This window comes from Pelecanus crispus, chromosome W (assembly GCF_030463565.1).
Source record: "Pelecanus crispus isolate bPelCri1 chromosome W, bPelCri1.pri, whole genome shotgun sequence".
In the NCBI taxonomy this organism is placed as follows: domain Eukaryota; kingdom Metazoa; phylum Chordata; class Aves; order Pelecaniformes; family Pelecanidae; genus Pelecanus; species Pelecanus crispus.
The window spans coordinates 9,944,109-9,966,114 of NC_134675.1; the positions used below are offsets into that span (position 1 = coordinate 9,944,109).

At 40.6% G+C, this 22,006-nt stretch overlaps 1 protein-coding gene across 1 annotated transcript in view; it reads left to right on the plus strand.

Annotated features, from left to right (window-relative positions):
- LOC142596415 (chromodomain-helicase-DNA-binding protein 1-like) overlaps positions 1-22,006 on the plus strand; it is an 83,728-nt gene that overhangs the window by 43,737 nt on the left and 17,985 nt on the right. The window contains exons 7-23 of the mRNA XM_075725518.1: positions 4,005-4,230; positions 5,750-5,850; positions 6,114-6,292; positions 6,774-6,901; positions 7,000-7,216; positions 7,804-7,893; positions 8,749-8,939; positions 10,085-10,273; positions 10,446-10,608; positions 11,174-11,326; positions 11,615-11,686; positions 17,974-18,123; positions 18,807-18,955; positions 19,249-19,345; positions 19,436-19,531; positions 20,605-20,781; positions 20,996-21,156. Of these exons, the coding sequence (XP_075581633.1) occupies positions 4,005-4,230; positions 5,750-5,850; positions 6,114-6,292; positions 6,774-6,901; positions 7,000-7,216; positions 7,804-7,893; positions 8,749-8,939; positions 10,085-10,273; positions 10,446-10,608; positions 11,174-11,326; positions 11,615-11,686; positions 17,974-18,123; positions 18,807-18,955; positions 19,249-19,345; positions 19,436-19,531; positions 20,605-20,781; positions 20,996-21,156 (2,539 nt within the window). The remainder of the gene's footprint in view (positions 1-4,004; positions 4,231-5,749; positions 5,851-6,113; positions 6,293-6,773; positions 6,902-6,999; positions 7,217-7,803; positions 7,894-8,748; positions 8,940-10,084; positions 10,274-10,445; positions 10,609-11,173; positions 11,327-11,614; positions 11,687-17,973; positions 18,124-18,806; positions 18,956-19,248; positions 19,346-19,435; positions 19,532-20,604; positions 20,782-20,995; positions 21,157-22,006) is intronic.

Consider the following 22,006-nt stretch of genomic DNA (forward strand, 5'->3'; position numbering starts at 1 on the left):
CACTGCTGTGTTAAAAGCCTTTTGGACTAGGCTTCTTATATTCTGCATGCCCAGATGTTGTTACTGCTTGCTATTGCCATGCTCTGTTGCTATATCCGTCCCCTGCATCTGGTTGGGTCCACTTCCTTATTTGGCTCTCCTCACAGAAATGAGCCTGTTTCCTGCTGCTAGTGTGCTTCAGCTGTAATACTGACTGTATTTAATTAAAAAGTAACCCACATAAGATTCCAAAGACGGGGGGGGGGAAAGTAGTAAAATGAGTTTAGGAAGAAATAGTTCAAGAGCAGCCCATCCCAACGAGCAGGAAGTCGGGCAAAAATGCCAGTAGGCCTGCATGGATAAACGAAGAGCTCCTGGCAAAACTCAAAACCAAAAAGGATGCATATGGAAGGTGGAAGCAGGGACCGGTAACCTGGGAGGAATACAGAGACACTCTCCAAGAATGCAGAGTCGCAGTTAGGAAAGCCAAAGCCCACTTGGAACTGAATCTGGTGAGGGTTGTCAAAGGCAACAAGAAGGGCCTCTATAAGTATATAGGTGACAAAAGGAAGACTAGGGAAAATGTGGGCACGCTGCTGAATGGGGCAGGGTCCTGGTAACACAGGACATGGAAAAGGCTGAGATACTGAATGCCTTCTTAGCCTCAGTCTTTAATAGTAAGACCAGCCTTCAGGAATCCCTGGCCCCAGAGACCAGGGGGAAAGTCTGGAGCAAGGAAGATGTACCCTTGGTGGAAGAGGATCAGGTCAGGGAATATTTAAGCAAACCGGATGCACATAAGTCCACGGGCCCTGCTGGGATGCACGAATGAGCGCTGGGGGAGCAGGCAGATGTCATTGTGAAGCCACTCTTGATAATCTTTGAAAGATCATGGCAACTGGGAGAGGCGCCTGAGGACTGGAGGCAAGCAAATGTCATAAAATCATAGAATGGTTTGGGTTGGAAGGGACCTTTAAAGGTCATCTAGTCCAACCCCCCTGCAGTGAGCAGGGACATCTTCAACTGGATGAGGTTGCTCAGAGCCCTGTCCAACCTGACCTTGAATGTTTCCAGGGTTGGGGCATCTACCACCTCTCTGCGCAACCTGTTCCAGTGTTTCACCATGCTCATCGTAAAAAAATTTCTTCCTTTATATCTAGTCTGAATCTACCTTCTTTTAGTTTAAAACCATTACCCCTTGTCCTATCACAACAGACCCTGCTAAAAAGTCTACCCCGACCCAGGTGCAGGACCTTGCCCTTGGCCTTGTTGAACCTCATGAGGTTCACATAGGCCCACTTCTCAAGCCTGTCCAGGTCCCTCTGGATGGCATCCCGTCCCTCAGGCATGTCAACTGCACCACTCAGCTTGGTGTCATCTGCAAACTTGCTGAGGGTGCACTCGATCCCACTATGTCATTGATGAAGATATTAAACAGGACTGGTCCCAGTACGGACCCCTGAGGGACACCACTTGTCACTGATCTCCATCTGGACATCGAGCCATTGACCCCTACTCTCTGGATGTGACCATCCAACCAGTTCCTCATCCACCGAACAGTCCACCCATCAAATCCATATCTCTCCAAGTTAGAGGCAAGAATGTTGTGGGGGACCATGTCAAAGGCCTTACAGAAGTCCAGATAGATGACATCCGTAGCTCTTCCCTTGTCCACTGATGCAGTCACTCCATCATAGAAGGACACTAGGTTGGTCAGGCAGGACTTGCCCTTGGTGAATCCGTGCTGGCTGTCTCAAATCACCTCCCTGTCCTCCGTGTGCTTTAGCATAGTTTCTAGGGGGACCTGTTCCATGATCTTCCCAGGCACAGAGGTGAGGCTGACAGGTCAGTAGTTCCCATGGTCCTCCTTTCTACCCTTTTTAAAAATGGGTGCAATGTTTCCCTTTTTCCAGTCACCTAACTGCCATGACTTTTCAAATATCATGGAGAGTGGCTTGGCAACTACATCAGCCAGTTCCCTCCGGACTCTGGGATGCATCTTGTCAGGTCCCATGGACTTATGAATGTTCAGGTTCCTCAGGTGGTCTCGAACCTGATCTTCTTTTACAGTGGGAGGGACTTTGCTCCCCCAGTCCCTGTCTTGCAGTCCATCCACTCAAGAGGTGTGGGAAGAGAGATTGCCAGTGAAGACTGAGGCAAAACAGTTGTTGAGTACCTCTAGCCTTCTCCTTGTCCACTGTTACCAGTTTGCATGTCGCTCCTATCTGTAAGAAGGAGGACCTAGAGAACTACAGGCTGGTCAGCCTCGCCTTGATCCCTTGGAAGGTGATGGAGCAGCTAATCCTGGAAACCATTTCCAGGAACATGAAAGACAAGACGGTCGTCAGGAGCAGTCATCATGGCTTCACCAAGGGGAAGTCATGCTTGACCAACTTGATAAACTTCTATGATGAAATGACTGGCTTGATAGACGAGGGGAGAGCAGTGGATATTGTAAGGCCTTTGACATTGTCTCCCATAAGATCCTCATGGACAAGCTGTTGATGTATGGGCTGGATGAGCAGACAGTGAGGTGGATTGAAAACTGGCTGAACGGCCGGGCCCAGAGGGTGGTGATCAGTGGCACGAAGTCTGGCTGGAGGCCGGTAACTAGCGGTGTACCCCGGGGGTCAATACTGGGTCCAGTCCTATTCAAAGTCTTCGTTAATGATCTGGATGGTGCGGCAGAGTGTACCCTCAGCATGTTTGCAGATGACACCAAATTGGGAGGAGTGGCTGGTGCACCAGAGCGTGGTGCTGCCATCCAGAGGGACCTCGACAGGCTGGAGAAATGGGCTGACAGGAACCTCATGAAGTTCAACAAGGGGAAGTGCCAAGTCCTGCACCTGGGGAGAACAACCCCGTGCACCAGTACATGCTGGGGGGCTGCCTGGCTGGAAAGCAGCTCTGCAGCAAAGGTCCCGAGGGTCCTGGTGAATACCAATTGAACGTGAGCCAGCAATAAGCCCTTGCTGCAAAGGCAGCTAATGGTATCCTGGGCCGCATTAGGAGGAGTGTTGCCAGCAGGTCAAGGGAGGTGATCATTCCCCTCTGCTCAGCACTGGTGAGGCTGCATCTGGAGTATTATGTCCAGTATTGGGCTCCCCAGTACAAGAGAGATGACGTTACTGGGGAGAGTCCAACGAAGGGCTGCGAAGATGATGGACTGGAGCATCTCTCCTATGAAGAAAAGCTGAGAGCTGGGATGGAGAAGAGAAGGCTCAGAGGGGAATCTCATTAATGTATATAAATACCTGAAGGGAGGGTGCAAAGAAGACACAGCCAGGCTCTTTCCATTGGTGTCCAGAGACAGGACGAGAGGCAGTGGGCACAAACTGAAACATGGGAAGTTCCATCTGAACATCACGAAAGACTTTTTTTGACTGTGAGGGTGACTGAGCACTGGAACAGGTTGCCCAGGGAGCTTGCGGATTTTCCCTCCTTGGAGATATTCAAAAGCCATCTGGACATGGTCCTGGGCAACTGGCTCTAGGTAACCTTGTTTGAGCATGGGGGTTGGGACCAGATGATTTGCAGAGGTCCCATCCAACCTCAACCATTCTTCGATTCTGTGAATTGGTTTTATAGCATCCATAGTAATAATTGAATAATAGGCTATTCAGGTCTCAAGGCTGATTAAGCACAATGTCAAATATCTGTTATATTCTCAGAGATGAGAAGGATATAGCAAAGATGACAGCAAGCAGTGTTAGTGGAGCATTCTCTGGGGATCACTAGAAAAACTAGGAACGCTAAGAAAATTCTCATGAGATGAGATACTGTAGGTTAGATGCAGAGGTTTTTGGTTGCTTTTTTGAATCTCGTTGGTATACTTGTGCGTGTGTTAATATAGCTACATCATAATTCTTCAAATAGGAGGAGTGACATAAGAGTTGTAGATATATTTAGTCAAGTTACATGCTCATATAAGAGCATCCCAAATTGCTTTCTGCAGTATGTTTTTTACTGGTTAATTTATGGTAGTGCCCACTTAATCAAGCCTTATGGTGTGGTTTCTTTATCAGCCACTGGTGCTGCAACCACCATCTATGCAGTTGAGGCAGATGGTGACCCAAATACCGGGTTTGAGGAGTCAAAGGAGCTAGGAGAAGTACAGTATCTTATTAAATGGAAAGGCTGGTCACACATCCATAATACTTGGGAAACCGAGGAAACACTGAAGCAACAAAATGTTAAAGGAATGAAGAAACTGGACAACTATAAGAAAAAGGATCAGGAAATAAAACGCTGGTGAGTATTTTTATAACTACTTCCACGTTGCATATTTTTTGTAACAATATAGATGTTTTATTGGGTTTCCGTGAGTTCTGTTGCCTCTTTGTGAAGGCATAGTTTCAAGTGCCTATACAACAGTGTCATGGTTTAGCCCCAGCCAGCAACTAAGCACCACGCAACCGCTCGCTCACTCCCCCTGCCCCGATGGGATGGGGGAGAGAATCGGAGGAGTAAGAGTGAGAAATACTCCTGGGTAGAGATAAGAACAGTTTAATAACTGAAACAAAGTAAAATAGTAATGATAATAATAACAATATAATAATGATAATAATAATAACAATATACAAAGCAAGTGATGCACAATGCGATTGCTCACCACCCGCCGACCAATGCACAGCCAGTTCCTGAGCAGCGATTGCTCCCCCCGGCCAACCCCCCCCCAGTTTCTATACTGCCCATGACGCCATATGGTATGGAATAGCCCTTGGGGCAGTTTGGGTCAGCTGTCCTGGCTGTGCCCCCTCCCAGCTGCTTGTGCCCCTGGCAGAGCATGGGAAGCTGAAAAGCCCTTGACTGGCATAAGCAGTACTGAGCAACAACTAAAACCATCAGTGTGTTATCAGCATTCTTCTCATCCTAAATCCAAACCACAGCACTATGCCCGCTACTAGGAAGAAAATTAACTCTATCCCAGCCGAAACCAGGACAAACAGGAAGACAAAAGCTTTAAAGTTGAAGCTTACCTAACACCTTATGATCCTGTAAGATTCTGAGCATACCAACTTTACTTAAGCAAGTGAGAATATTCACACATCTTGTAAAATCAGGCCTTTAAGGAAGCAGCTTCTGCACCTAGATTTTAATGTGTCTGTTATAAATGAAGCTTTAACAAGATGGGTGGTGAGTTTTCTGGTTTTGTTTTAAATCTTACCTTTTACTAATTTTGTCATTGAATGTTTTTTGATCAGAATTCTTCAGGAATTGCTGCAGAAATTAAAAAAAAAATCAGAAATGGCTAAAGCACTCAAAACATTACAGCATTTAGTTTTCTTGGCTCAAACTTCTGTTAAAGCCTCAGAACCAAGAAGTGAAAAAATCCTTACGTTTTAGTGCTATGTTTTGGTGTTCCATTTTATTAGTATGTTGAATATAATTTATGAATAGCGGTGGGATTTTAGTGACTCCTACTCATAAGATAGATTCTTATAGTGAGCCATCAGTGCTGTTCCGTGAAAATACCATGTGAAGTACACTACTCAGTGCTGAGAACAGATATTGTAAATGATCTGCGTGACTAGTACAAGCTGTAGCTGATAGTAATGTCTCTTGATAAGCTTTCTCAGTCATCAGTGATGAGGTACCTAGGCCAGATGCAACATTTTTATAGGAGGAATTTCAGAGTTGTAGCTTCTTCAAAGCAGCTCTTTGAGCAGCATTCCTATGGTGCTTACATTCAGAGCTTTAAAATTGCAAGATTTTCTTAGTTTTAGAACTACACAATGTAATAAGTGCTGCAAATAAATTCCCATTTCAGGCTGAAAAATGCTTCTCCGGAAGATGTGGAATATTATAACTGCCAGCAGGAACTTACAGATGATCTACATAAACAGTATCAAATAGTGGAAAGGATAATTGGTACGTGAAAAACTTCCAGATGGTAAACAGTGTTGAGAATATTACAAATTTATTGCTTGCATGTTGAATTTAATAACCTAAATTTCTTAATTATAATATCCCTAACAACTTAAGGCAAAACAAAATCTCTGATGAAGAGAAAAAAAGCTGTCATACTGTGTTTGCTGTGAAACTAGTTCATGTTGTCTTATCACTTAAAATGAGTGCTTTCTTAAAATACAGAAGGAAAATATTGATCTGGTATCTCTGATGCATTTCTGCAGCTCATTCAAATCAGAAATCAGCAGCTGGTTATCCAGACTACTATTGCAAATGGCAGGGTCTGCCGTACTCAGAATGTAGCTGGGAAGACGGTGCTCTCATTGCCAAAAAATTTCAGGCGTGTATTGATGAGTATTTTAGCAGAAATCAATCCAAGGCCACTCCATTTAAGGACTGCAAGGTGAGTGTGTGATTTCAATGGATTAATACAGTTGCGATTAAAAAAAAAAGTTGATGTATTTTATGCATCCAGAAATAAGATGCATATTATAAAATATTTTTGAATGTTGTCCAGAACAGTAATAATGACAGCTCTATTTATATATGTAGCAAGTATCACTATTAAGAATAGCCTTTTGTAGATATTTGTTCCCTACTTATTTTATTGGCATTCAAAGATGGAATTGTTTAGTACTTTAATTTGTTTTAAAAGTAACCTTTGTGAATGAGTTCATGTCACTTCTATGGTAGAATTTAGATCAGCAGTCAAACTAATTTTAGCTTGCAAATGGGTTGATATTGTTGTATGGCCTAGTTGTCTGTGATGAATAAATACTAGACTTGGTGACCAAACAGATTCCTGCTGCTACTTTGTTTCTATAAGACAACATTTTGGTAACTTCACTTAGTAGTAGGACTGATGCTCAATTTGCTTTTGACAGATTCTAAAACAGAGGCCGAGGTTTGTTGCACTAAAGAAGCAACCATCTTATATTGGAGGACATGAGAGTTTAGAGTTAAGAGATTATCAGTTAAATGGACTGAACTGGCTTGCTCACTCGTGGTGCAAGTAAGTATAGTCTTAAATTAGTCTTGCTGTTTTTAATTTGAAAGCATTTATAAATTTATTTATTTTATAAATTTATTTATTGTTTGTTTGTTTTTTAGAGGGAATAGTTGTATTCTTGCAGATGAAATGGGTCTGGGTAAAACAATACAAACAATTTCTTTTCTGAACTACCTGTTTCATGAACATCAACTGTATGGGCCTTTCTTGCTAGTCGTGCCACTTTCTACTTTGACATCTTGGCAAAGAGAGATTCAAACTTGGGCTCCTCAGATGAATGCTGTGGTTTACTTAGGAGATATAACTAGCAGAAATATGGTGAGTATTTCTTTGTATCATTGAAAAAGATTAGTGGTAAACAAGACTCACTTCATGTTCCTGTCTTATGCTAATCTCCAATATTTTGATTAGGAATGAGCAAATACTTATTTGAAACATTGTATGTGTTTGTATGCTTTTAATTTGCATTTTATTTATATCGGATCAAAATTGATGTGAAAGATTTCATTCCTGCTTAATAATAAAAAGGATTAAAAATGCAACCTTGCATTTGAAAATAAATTGTCTTTTGTCATGTGATTATTTAGGTGCATAAAATAAATATTTAAGCCAGTCAGACATAATCTTAATTTGTTTTCTGAAAGGAGGAATGTAAGTAACCTTATCCATTAAAGTATAAAAACAAACGACCCCCCCCCCCCCCAATAAAAAAACCCCAAACAAAAAAACAAACACCCCCCCACTGTTTAATAACTTAAAAAAAAAAAGCTTCACATGTTATGTTCCTTTTTCGTGATCAGATTCTTGTATGTCACTTAGCATCTATATTGCTGTAGTACCTGAAGTAACCCTGATCAATAAGGCCATTTTTCTCTAGCTTATAGTTCGCTTGATTCTTCTTGTAGATAAGAACTCATGAATGGATGCATCCGCAGACCAAGCGATTAAAATTTAATATACTTCTAACAACTTATGAAATTTTGCTGAAGGATAAGGTAATCACACTTACTTCTTCAGGGAGATAAAACCATTTGTCGAATGTAAAACTTCTCTAGAGTTGGCACATATTTGGGTTCTGGGCCATTAAATGGATGGGGAGTATGACAGTGAAGTTTTCTTTAAGCACTTCTAGATTTTTATGTACGCATGATGAGGCTTTCTGCCACCTCCCCCCCATATCAAGTGGGTAAACCTTCTTTTTCTTCAGTTTGCTTGAGCTTCACATTACTGTAGTAATTTCTTCGCATCTCAAAACCTCTACTTTCCTGTAGACTGTCATCCAGGAACTGAAAAAACAAACCAACCCCTAGCCCCAAACACCTGTGATTCACAACTCTGAAATCCCATGTTTTATCTTTGTATTTGTGTGTGCAGTATTATGTATATGTATATTACTGCTCTCTTCATGATGGTAGCACATAGAGTTATTGTTAATCCTAACAGCATATGAAAATTTTAATTAAAAAAATTCTGTTTGTTGGCTTTCTATTTCATTTGTTTATACATGCTGGAAAGAGGAGAGTCAATAGTGGAAATTTTTTTTTTTTTTTTTTTTTTTTTGTCAATTGAAAATTTATAGATCAACTTTTTTGCCTTCCTCTTCCCCCCAAGTATAAACTTGGCTTATACTTTCCTTTTAAACTTGGGATGCCTGCATAGCCTTTTGTTGAATCCAGCAAACATAAAAACCATAATTAATACTAAAATCAGTAGGTGTCCATTTGTAATTAAAATAAAAGGAGCGATGGTGTATATATAACCTCATGTAAAATGTCAGAAATTGCATAATATATTAACTTGTATAATGTCTTGTCTCCCCTCCCCCCCAACCCCGCCCCAATTTCTTTAAGTCATTCCTTGGTGGTCTGAATTGGGTATTTATAGGAGTTGACGAAGCTCATCGTTTAAAAAATGATGATTCCCTTCTGTACAAGACTTTAATAGACTTTAAGTCTAATCATCGTCTTCTTATTACTGGAACCCCTCTGCAAAACTCCCTCAAAGAGCTTTGGTCTTTGCTGCATTTCATCATGCCAGAAAAGTAAGGAGCATGATTATATATATAATTTTTGTTTGTTTGTTTTGTTGTGGTCAAGTTTCTTACAGCAGAATATTGTAGTGATTGGAAAATCAATAAAGAATTGCATTGTGAAATAGTTTAAATATTTTATATAAAATAGATGCATGTATTTTTCATGCTGCTCTTGATGATAAATTGTTTTGGTAGCAGTTGTCACTTTTTCTGTTTTAGCAGTCCACAAAAAAGATGCATCGATGTATGGCTCAGAACCCTGAAAAGATGTTTCATCTTAAACTAAAAGGAAAATCACATAGATTTACTCTAGGGAAATAGAATGGGGCTGAGGATGTCTTTTTTTTTTTTTTTTTTTTTTTTTTTTTCTTCTCCTTCCCCTGTGTTAGTACCATGAATGAAAACAAGATTGTACCACAATGCCTGATATCCAGTAGTTCAGTCAGGCAGCCAATTTGCTCTTATGGTTTGCATAGAATAGGTTTACTGTATTGATATTATTCTGTACTGACCTCTCTTTATATCTGGGATAAATAAGAGCACATGTTCCTTTTGGATATCTTGTAAATACAAAGCACTGTAGCTCCAATTAGTTTCGGAGCTATGCATTGCATTGACTTCTTCAGAACCTTATAAGCAAAGCTACTAAGGTTGTTATCTGGCGCCTATTCTTCATTTGATCACAAAGTCCATTCTCTTAGTCTGTTAGCACATACCAGAGGATAATCACATTTCAGCTAGTCCATACAAGCTGCAAAAAGTATGTGAAGTGGTCTGTTCTCTTACACTTCTTCCAGCTATACAACTATTTTTTCATGCTGCTCTTGAGAAATATAATGGAATTTCTGCAACCTTCTACCTGGGTTTCCGTGCAGAAAAGTAAAATGTTGGGTTTTCACTGGAAAAATTAAAATTCAGTAGTTTGTTTTGAATTTTCATTCTGCAAAAGTGTTTGGAAATTTCCATTCTTCTATTTGCAGACAAAATATTTGGAATTTCTTGTGAGATGCAAACTCGGAAACTTATTAAATAAAACAGAGGGGAGTGGGGAAGAAGTCCATATGTGTTTGTGCGCATGTGGTATATTTATGGTCTCTGTGTGTCTGTGTTCATGGTATGTCACTATTTTACCTTTATTCTTTCTTATGTTGAAGGTTTTCTTCCTGGGAAGACTTTGAAGAGGAGCATGGCAAAGGGAGAGAGTTTGGTTATGCAAGTCTTCACAAAGAACTTGAACCATTTCTACTCAGAAGAGTTAAAAAAGATGTAGAAAAGTCTTTACCTGCTAAGGTTGAACAAATTTTGAGGATGGAAATGAGTGCATTGCAGAAGCAATATTACAAGTAAGTAATGACACTTTTTAATTCCTGCTATTTTAATGATATGTCTATATGAAAATTACTGAAGTGTAATAGTTCTCATAATGCAATTTGAACTGATATTTTTGAGAGCTTACATCCTTCATATTTCCACAAATGGTTAGAAATTACTTCTATTGCACATTCTATATCATAGGTGGATATTAACCAGGAATTATAAAGCTCTGAGTAAAGGTTCAAAAGGCAGTACCTCAGGCTTTTTGAACATCATGATGGAACTCAAGAAGTGTTGTAACCATTGCTACCTCATTAAACCACCGGATGATAATGAATTCTATAATAAACAGGAGGCCTTACAGGTAATACTTTTTTTTTTATGTTAAGTGTTTTTACATCTCTAATATGTATGCAGTAATTTTATAGTGTTCTGGCAATTTATTAGCTCTTATTAAAGTATATTAAGAAAGAACAAGTTCTCTATTAAATGTGCATCCTGGGTTTTACAGGTAAATGAATTGATTATTTTTGTTTGTTTCTTAACTAGAACTGAATAATAGAGAGATTACTTAGTAGTACTAAGGTAGTAAGGTAGTCTCTTTGCTGTTGTGTATTTGGTAGAAAAGAACTTGAGTCTACGCTGTAATTGCTCTAACTCATAGCACAGTATATTTAATTAATGTTTTAATGGAATGTTAAGATGCTGTTTTATGAGCCAGAGCCAAGAAATGCATTTATTTGAAAAACATGCTAGTCAGTGCTCCTGTTGATTTTAGAGTACTTAATGCTTTTATAATGAGTTTTTACAAGATCAGAACTAAGTACTTACTAAACTCTCATGTTCAGTTAATGAATGTCTAACCATCTGCAGCGTATATTAGTGCTGAGGTGAACTCATTTTGCAATACACGTTCTCTTGTCTTGTAGCATTTAATACGTAGCAGTGGGAAACTAATCCTTCTTGACAAGCTACTGATTCGTCTACGAGAACGTGGCAACAGAGTACTGATTTTCTCTCAGATGGTGAGGATGCTAGACATCCTAGCAGAGTATTTGAAGTATCGTCAGTTTCCCTTTCAGGTAAGAATTTTGCTGGTAGTAGCCAAGAAGCCTTGATGTTTACCGCTTTAGCTAAAGAATATTGTCCTTTTTGTTGAAAGATTTATGAAAGCTTAATTTTATGTACAGGAAAAGACTGGCAATTATTGTATGCTAAATAGTATTTTGAATCGAAACTGATTAATTAGAAAGATGAAGTGTTACATGACTCTTATTCTCCCCCAATTGTTTTGGCAATTGAGAATTCAAGTTGCTCCAACTAGAATATAGTAGGAGTTGTTTTTTAACTGTATTATTCAATCTCTTTAGAGACTTGATGGATCAATAAAAGGGGAACTGAGGAAACAAGCCCTGGATCATTTTAATGCAGAAGGATCAGAGGTATGGTATTAGTGGGTGGTTGGTTTTTTAATCTACTCAGCTTTATTCCTTCCCTCCCCCCCGAAATATAACAAATATTACACAAAAAATGAAGATGGAATAAAGTCAGGGATGTATTATGTTGAAATTCCATTGTTATTGCCTAGACTATAAGGCTTACAATTATTAACAACCAACCACACACACACATATCCACAACCCAAAAAAAAAATCTCCCAAAACAAACACACACAAAAAAAATCCCAAAAAACTAGGAGGAGGTTAAATAGGAAACACAGAATTTATGAAAATGGTGTTTAACTAATATAACTACATAGTTATATTTTTAGATTTTTGTCAGTGCTCTTTATCAAAGTAATTTTAAGTACTGTATAAAAACTGAAGAATTTAATTTATTTTCTTGTGTAGGACTTAATCCCTCAATTTTTACAGGAGCACTGAACTTTTACACAAGCTTTTGATATCAAAAATCTACTTAGGCAATGGGTAGAACCGAGTTGTGTATATCCTTGCATGAAGAAAAACTATCTTTAATAGCTTTAAATCTGGCTTCTGTTATCTTCATTTTTTGCCTCTTATTTCCTTGCCCTGGAAGAAACTGAAGAACTGATTTCTAGCCATTGTTTGTGTACCATTTAATATTCCTAGTTTATTTAGGTTTCCTACTATGGAAACCATTCCATACCTTTGATAATCTTAGGTCTTTTGTCCTACACTGACAGGGTTTTTTCAGTAATGGAAGCATAGCATTTGTCAGTTGCTGCTGAGCTTATGTTTCTGCTCTGGTTGAGGAGGAAGGACTTAATTTCATAACATAAATGTCAGATATTTGTTAAATACAGAAGTTAGTTCTGTTTTAAATTTCTAGTATAGACTTCATTGCCTTTTCTGGAATCCTTGTAGTTGTACTGTACAGTTTTTTTAAGATGAAGGGGCATCCAAACTTCACACAGTATTCAAGAATGGAGGCAAACTATAGAGTTGTAGAGCAATAAAATTCTTTCCTGTTTTATTCTCTGTTTCTTTCCTAATAATCAATAGAACTTTTTTTTTGTTTGGGGTTTTTGCTATTACTGAGCTAAGGTATTCATGGAAATATCTATGACAACTCCAAGAACTCATTCCTGAGCAGTAATGGCTTACTATTACCTTTCACTGTGTTTAAAACTCAAATTTTTTCCTATTTCACTTTATCTTTAATTTCATATACTTTTTTATTGCCTGTCTAATCCTTCTGTAGTCCTTTGTAGTTGTCCCTGAATAACTCCGTATCATCTGCAAACTTTGTCACCTCATTGCTCATCTCATTTTCATGTTTATTATGAATACATTGAAGAGCATTGACCCCGGCAGAACACTTTGGTTTTCTTAACAAAAAAACCAGAGGGACTTGGGCGCACATGAGGCTTTAACAACAAGACATTTTGTACTTTTGGCCAGTGTTTTGCTTGGGTTTTTTTCTCCCCAAGTGGCTTTTGCTCATCTTCTAGGATGCTGCTTTCTTTAAACCACGGAGAAGTCAATAACTGTTCACAAGAGAAATTGATATTTGTTTGATTTATACTTATACTGGGTCTGGCTGGGCTGGAGTTAACTGTCTTCATAGCAGCTTGTATGGTACTGTGTTTTAGATTTGTGACAAAAACAATGCTAATATCACACCAGTGTGTTAGCTGTTGCTGAACAGTGTTTGCATAGTGTCAAGGCCTTCTCTGTTTCTTACTCTGCCCCCACAGTGAATAGATTGGGGGCTGTGCCAGAGGTTGGGAGGGGACATAACCAGGCAGATGACCTGAACTAACCAAAGAGATATTCCATGCGATATAATGTCATGCTCAGCAATAAAAAGGGAGAGGAGGAGGTTTAGGGAGGTTAGCCATCTTTTGCTTGGGAACTGGCTGGGCATCGGCCCTACCCATGGGAGGTGGTGAGTGATTGCCTTTGCATCGCTTGTTTTGTTTTGTTTTCTTTCTTTCTCCTTCCACTTCTCCTTTGCTTATTAAAAAATTTTTATCTCAACCCCCAAGTTTCCTTGCTTTTAGTCTTCCTTTCCTCTTCCCCTGTCCCACTGGGGGTGTGGGGGAGAAGTGATCAAGTGGTTGCGTGGTGCTTAGCTGCCTACAGGGGTTAACCCACAACATACTGATTGAGAGCTTTAAACTAGAATCGATGGGGGAAGGGGATACCAACAGGATTGCAGTAGGTAAGTCAAGGGCTGGCATGACACCGCCTGAGGGTGGCAATGCTAGTGGGGACATTTACACTGCTCCTGGGAGCACGGAGGGCTCAGGAGCGTATCTGAAATGCTTGTACATCAACGCACGCAGTGTGAGAAACAAACAGGATGACCTGGAAGCATTGGTCACCTCCCAGAGCTACGATGTCATTGGTATGAGTGAGACTTGGTGGAATGACCCTTCCACGACTGGAGTGCTGGGATGGAGGGCTACAGGCTGTTCAGGAGGGATAGGCAGGGCAGGCGAGGTGGAGGTGTCGCACTATACATAAGGGAGAGGTTTGTCTGTACAGCCCTTACAGTTAGCGATGATGTGGCTGAGAGCCTCTGGGTGAGGATTAGGGGGATGGAAAACAAAGGAGATGGTGTAGTGGGTGTCTACTACCCATCGCCCAGCCAGGATGTAAGCACCGGTGAGTTATTCTACAGGCAATTAGGAGAAATCTCTGGATCAGTAGCCCTGGTCCTTATGGGAGATTTCAGCTTCCCAGACACCAGCTGGGAATGCCATACTGCTGTGATGAGCAGGTCTTGGAAATTCTTGAAGTTTGTAGGAGATAACTTCTTGTCACAGGTACTCAGTGAGCCAACTAGGAAAGATGCCCTCCTAGACTTGCTGTTTGTGACTAGAGAAGGACTCGTGGGGGATGTGATGGTAGGTGGTTGTCTTGGCCACAGTGATCACGAAATGGTTGAGTTTGAAATTTTCATTGTAATGAGGAAAAAGGACAGCAGAGTTGCTACCCTGGACTTCAGGAGAGCAAACTTTAAGCTACTGAGGGAGCTATTTAGCAGAGTCCCCTGGGAATCTGCTTTTGAGGGCTTAGGAGTCCACGAGGGCTGGTCAGTTTTTAAGAAGCACCTTTTAGAAGCACAGGAGCAGGCAATTCCACTGTGTTGAAAGTCAAGCAAGTGGGGCAGAAAATCAGCTTGGCTGAACTCCTCGTGGAGCTCAAGAGGGAAAAGAAACTGTATGATCTCTGGAAGCAAGGTCAGGCTTCACAGGAAGATTACAGAGCCGTGGTTCGCATATGCAGGGAGAAGACACGAAAGGCCAAAGCTCAATTAGAGTTGAAACTGGCCAGTGTTGTGTCAGACAACAAGAAGGGCTTTTTTAAGTATGTTAATAGCAAGAGGAGGTCTAAAGAAAACATTGGACCGATACTTGTTGAAGATGGTCACCTGACTAATAGGGATGAAGAAAAAGTGGAGGCATTCACTGCGTTTTTTGCCTCAGTCTTTAATAATACTGACAGACCTTGGGCTGCCCGGTCCCCTGAGTCGGAGGACCACGAGTGTGGGAACAGTGACTTTCCATTTGTGGACACTGAAATTGTAAGGGACCAGGTGCATCAGCTGAATGTTCCCAAGTTCATGGGACCGGATGGGATTCATCCCAGAGTACTGAAGGAGGAGCTAGCAGATGTTACGGCAGGACCCCTCTCGATCATCTACCAAAGGTCTTGGGAGTCTGGGGAGGTCCCCGCTGACCAGAAGCTGGCCAATGTTATTCCAATTTACAAGAAGGGCATCAGGGAAGACCCAGGAAACCAGAGACCTGTGAGTCTAACCTCAGTTCCTGGAGAAATTATGGAGAGGATCATACTGGGTGCTATTGAAAGGCATTTAAAAAATAATGCAATCCTCAGGCACAGTCAGCATGGGTTCACAAAGGGAAAGTCCTGTTTTAACCAATTTGATCTCCTTCTACGATAAGGTCACCCGCCTAGTGGATGAAGGAAAGGTGGTGGATGCAGTTTTTCTGGATTTTAGTAAGGCTTTTGATGCTGTCCCTCACAGCATCCTTCTGGACAAGTTGTCCAGCTGTGGGATGAGCAGGTTCACGCTGCGCTGGGTGAAGAGCTGGCTGAACGGCAGACCTCAGAGGGTTGTAGTGAATGGGGCTGCATCTGGCTGGCGACCGGTCACCAGTGGTGTTCCTCAGGGCTCAGTTCCAGGGCCAGTCCTGTTCAATATATTTATCAATGATCTGGATGCAGGAGTTGAATGCACCATTAGCAAGTTTGCTGATGATACCAAACTGGGAGGTGCTGTTGACTCTCTCCAGGGACAAGAGGCCTTGCAGAGGGATCTAGATAGATTGGAGCATTGGGCAATGATTAATGGGATGAAATTTAACAAGAACAAATGCTGGATTCTGCACCTAGGATGGAGTAACACCGGGCACAGGTATGGATTGGGAGAGGAGTGGCTGGAGAGCAGCCCTGCAGAAAGGGATCTGGGGGTGCTGGGTGACAGCAGGCTCAACAGGAGTCAGCAGTGTGCCCTGGCAGCCAAGAGGGCAAACCGCATCCTGGGGTGCATCGAACACAGCATAACCAGTTGATGAAAAGAGGTGATGATCCTGCTGTATTCAGCATTGGCGTGGCCTCACCTTGAGTACTGTGTGCAGTTCTGGGCCCCTGTGGTGGGTTGACCCTGGCTGGATGCCAGGTGCCCACCAAGCTGCTCTATCACTCCTCCTCAGCTGGACAGGGGAGAGAAAATATAACAAAAAGCTTGTGGGTCAAGATGAGGACAAGTATATCACTCACAAATTACCGTCATGCTCAAAACAGACTTGACTCATGGAAATTAATTTAATTTACTGCCAATCAAATCTGAGTAGGGTAATGAGAAATAAAAACCAAATCTTAAAACTCCTTCCCCCCCACCTCTCCCTTCTTCCTGGGCTCAACTTCACTCCCAATTTCTCTACCTCCTCCCCCTGAGTGGCGCAGGGGGACAGGGAATGGGGGTTGTAGTCAGTTCATCACACGTTGTCTCTGCCGCTCCTTCCTCCTCAGGGGAGGACTCCTCACACTCTTCCCCTGCTCCAGCGTGGGGTCCTCTCTCCTCAGGTCCACAGGTCCTGCCAGGAGCCTGCTCCAGTGTAGGCTCTCCACATGGTCACAGTGTGCTTCGAGTGCTTCCACCTGCTCCGGCGTGGGGTCCTCCATGGGCTGCAGGTGGATATCTGCTCCACTGTTAACCTCCATGGGCTGTAGGAGGACAGCCTTCCTCACCATGGTCTTCACCACGGGCTGCAGTGGAGTGTCTGTTGCAGCACCTGGAGCACCTCCTCCCCCTCCTTCACTGACCTTGGTGTCTGCAGAGTCATTCCTCTCACATATTCTCACTCTTCTCTTCCAGCTACTGTTGCACTGCAGTTTTTTTCCCCCTTCTTAACTATGTTATCACAGAGGCGCTACCGCTGTTGCTGATTGGCTCGGCCTTGGCCAGTGGTGGGTCCATCTTGGAGCTGGCTGGCATTGGCTCTATTGGACATAGGGGAAGCTTCTGGCAGCTTCTCACAGAAGCCACCCCTGTAGCCCCCCCCCGCTACCAAAACCTTTGCATGGAAACCCAATACAGCCCCGCAATTTAAGAAGGATGTGCAGGTCCTTGAATGTGTCCAGAGGAGGGCAACAGAGCTGGTGACAGGGCTGGAAGGCATGTCCTATGAGGAGCAGATAAGGACTTTGGGCTTGTCTAGTTTGGAGAAAAGGAGGCTGAGGGGCGACCTCATTGCTCTCTCCAGCTTCCTGAGGAGGGGAAGTGGAGAGGGAGGTGCTGATCTCTTCTCCCTGGGATCCAGTGCCAGGACGCGTATGGTTCAAAGCTGTGCCAGGGGAGGTTCAGACTGTGGACGGTAGGAAGCATTTCTTTACGGAGAGGGTGGTCAAACACTGGAACAGGCTTCCTAGGGAGGTGGTGGATGCCCCAAGCCTGTCAGTGTTTAAGAGGCCTTTGGACAATGCCCTTTTGGTCAGCCCTGAAGTGGTCAGGCAGTTGGACTAGATGATCGCTGTAGGTCCCTTCCAACTGAAATAGTCTAGTCTATTCTGTTCTATTCTAATAGAGATCTACTGTCTCTAGCCGTGACAAGCACCTTATTACATTATAAGTCTAACATATGTTTGTGATATCCTTAAAGAAGTGTATGAGTTCATAGTCTGCTCCACAGAGCATATAAAGAAGTGTCATATTGGTTCTTTGTCGAATATTATAGCTAATGTATATAAAGTTATTTCTTAATTTATAATTTCAGGACTTCTGCTTTTTGCTGTCTACCAGAGCTGGAGGATTAGGTATAAACTTGGCATCTGCTGACACTGTAGTTATATTTGATTCTGACTGGAATCCACAGAATGATTTGCAAGCACAGGCTAGAGCTCATAGGATTGGCCAGAAAAAACAGGTACGCACACTTGTCTTTTAAGCTCCAAACCTGAAGGATGGTTTCACATGGTAACCATAAGCTGTCTGTCTGGGCCATCGCAGTCCTCATGTATTTTGAGAATAACTAATGCTTGCCAAGAATGTCTAAAAATGTTAATAATGTTAATTTTGCCTTTTTTTTAAACAAAAAAAAAATTAAAAATTTCATTATATGGAGAGATTGCATGGCAGCCCTAGTATATGGATGGGTAGGGAGAAGAGTTATGGACTTGTCCCACATTCATTGGCATCATGTCGTTCTAGACAGTAACCGCTATACTTCAAGTGCATCTGTTTTACTGAAAGTTAAATACTTCATAGTTCTTCTTGGGTTTCTTTCTTGCTGTAGACTTCAAGTAGTAATCAGATATAACGCTTTTCCTTGTGGCCATGCTTGTGCCTAATCATGGAAGTTTAAAGAGGAGAGGTCTAAAAACTTCTTTCTTTTATATTTTTTTTAAGTAGTTTATGTAGAGACTATGGTAACATGATTGACTGGTTTCATATATAAAATACTAGTTCAATAAGATTTAGAAGATTTGTAATCATGACTAATATTTCTCCCTGTTGTTGCTCAAGGGTTTTTTTGTTAACTTCATCTGAATAATGTTTTCATGTGTAATTTGTAAGCATGTAAATAAAGCCTTTTTATAATATACATAGGTTAATATTTATCGGCTAGTCACAAAAGGATCAGTAGAAGAAGATATTCTTGAAAGAGCCAAGAAAAAGATGGTGTTAGATCACTTAGTAATTCAGAGAATGGACACTACAGGGAAAACTGTACTACATACAGGCTCTACTCCTTCCAGGTATATTTGTTTATTCTTTCATATTAACTTATGCTTAAGTATACTTGACAATTTCAGTAAAAATGCAAGTCATTTCACTTGGTTAATAAAAGGCAAAAAATATGTGGTAAGGAGTTATGTAAGTAAAGGCTGCGAAGTATATTGTCTTTGTGTATATATATATATATTTTTAAACATTAAATATAGCTTTTATTTAAGTCAAAAGGAAGTTTGATTGACTCATGGTTATAGCAATTTGAAACACTTTATCTTAGTGATTTTTTTTTTTTTATCTCAAACTTTCTGTATTTCAGTACAACACCTTTTAATAAGGAAGAGTTATCAGCAATTTTGAAGTTCGGTGCTGAGGAACTTTTTAAAGAACCTGAAGGGGAAGAAGAGGAGCCTCAGGTAAATGGAACAGTGCAGCTACACTTGATGGACAGAGAAACTAAAAACACATATGAATTATTTTGTTGTAAAGAGAAACTTCTGTTTCAGGAAATGGATATAGATGAAATCCTGAAGAGGGCTGAAACTCGAGAAAATGAGCCAGGCCCACTAACTGTAGGAGATGAGTTGCTTTCACAGTTCAAGGTATTGCTCTGTTCCCTCCCTCTTCCCTTAATTATACTTTCCTTTATAAATGCTACTTTTTCTTCTTCTTTTGTGCACCTATTTATCTTTTCTTCGTTCTTATGAAACAGGTGCAACAATAAGTCAAGTCTTTGGCATAGAATGTCTTTTCACCTATACAGGGTAATTACTTCCAGTGCAAACATTTGCAAATACATAATGTATTTTGCTAACAAAATAAGAAAGAGATTTAGAAATATATTAGTCTTTGATTTAATTATTAGAATACTGGGGAGGGCTGTTTTTCATTTAATGCTTTATGCTGTTAAGCACCTGTGGTACTTCTGAAAACAGAGTGTGAAGCTTGGATTTCTTAGTTGATGACTTTTAGAAATTCCTTTCAGCCCCTATGTAAATGTGAATGCCAGATATGATATGTTTAACTGGATAACACTTAAAATATTAAGTGGGTCCGAATTGTGTGTGGTGGTTTTGGGTTTTTTTTTTGTTTGGTGTGAGGTTTTTTTTGGTGTGTTTTTTTTTTTTTTGTGGATCTTTTTGTTGTTGTTTAGGTTTGGGGGGTGTGTGTGGTGTGTTTTTGCTTGTTTGTTGTTTAAAGTGGGGCAGGACTTTTTTAGATCAGTAGAGTACTAAATCACTTGCTAATCATTCATTTGCAACATTGTGATTTCTACAGTTTATTAATGTTTGGTTAGTTCTATATTATTATAGTTTCTTATTAACTCAGGCATTCAGGTAGACTTTCTTTCTGCTTCAAAGGAAATTAAGCAATAATCACAGCTATTGGGGAGGCATTTCATAGTGTTTCTATATTATTCAACTTGTAAAAGAAGAAAAAGATTCTCATCTTTATGTTCAGCCATGTTGCATGGAGTGTGTGTGTTTCATATATGAAAATACTTTCATTAGAGACAGTGCTTCATGAAGCATTTTATATGTGTACATTTTATGTATATATAAATAAAATATGCCATTCTGAACTAAGTTTTCTTAAAATATTAATTACTGATTCTTTGTTTAAATAAAATCATGTATTGATTTGGTGAAAATACTTATGTTCCAATATATATAAGGTGGCTAACTTTTCCAATATGGATGAAGATGACATTGAGTTGGAACCAGAACAAAATTTAAGAAACTGGGAAGAAATCATTCCAGAAGTCCAGCGGCGACGAATAGAAGAGGAGGAAAGACAAAAAGAGCTTGAAGAAATATATATGCTCCCAAGGATGAGAAACTGTGCAAAACAGGTATCTTTGGGTTTTGACCAACTAACTTTGATATTTTGTTGTTGTTGGTTGGTTGGTTGTTTTTTTTGTTGCTGTTGTTTTGGCTTGTACTTTTGGGTTGGGTTGTTTTCACGTGTGGGCCCCCCCCCCCCCCCCCCCTTTTTGACAGGCTAGATAACACATTAATAAAATGCTTTAGTCACATAGCTTTGAACTACTTAATCTGAAATTCCAGATCAGCTTTAATGGAAGTGAAGGGAAACGCAGTAGGAGTGGAAGATATTCTGGATCTGATAGTGACTCCATCTCAGAAAGAAAACGACCAAAAAAACGTGGACGACCACGAACTATTCCTCGAGAAAATATTAAAGGATTTAGTGATGCAGAGATTAGGCGGTAAGATGTGGGGGGGACATGCATGTTTAAAGGGACAAAACTTTTTTTGTCATTTTAGAGTTTGAAAATATGGAAAACAGTCTATTTTTCCTGAATTTAGTTGAAAATTTTTATTCTAGGCATTTAAGGCTTTACTCTGTGTAGTTTTGGGTGCTGACATAAGGAACTGTTATGTCCAGAATTTGAACCTGTTTTGGTGAGAGGATAACATTGGGTTCGAAAAATGTTCTCAATTGTTTTACAGTCTTTTAATATGTATTATTCTTCCTGCATCCCCTGAAGACATTGATTTAAAAAACAGTTTCTAAAATGGGTGAGCTTTTTTTTAACCCCACAAACAAAATATTCTACTTCCCATCATTTAACCTAAAAACTGTAGTTGAAGAAATGATATGCACATTTTTGTGGAAATACCTACAAATGTTCAGTGAGTCCTGTTTTGTTTTAAATTTCTTGCCATTGTAATTGAATTAATGTTATATGGTGCTTTTTGAAACTAAAAAAAAAAAAAAAAAAAAAGAAAAATAATACAAAATCCACTTTGATAAGTTGTTGTGGTTTAACCTCGGTAGGCAGCTAAGCACCACACAGCTGCTTGCTCTGTCTCCCCCAGAGGGATTGGGGAGAGAATCAGAAGGGTAAAAATGAGAAAACTCATGGATTGCGATAAAGACAGTTTAATAGGTAAAGCAAAAGCTGTGTGTGCAAGCAAAGCAAAACAAGGAATTCATTCACTACTTCCCATCGGCAGGCAGATGTTCAGCCATCTCCAGGAAAGCAGGGCTTCATCAGCCGTAACGGTGACTTGGGAAGACAAATGCCATAACTCTGAATGTCCCCCCTTCCTCCT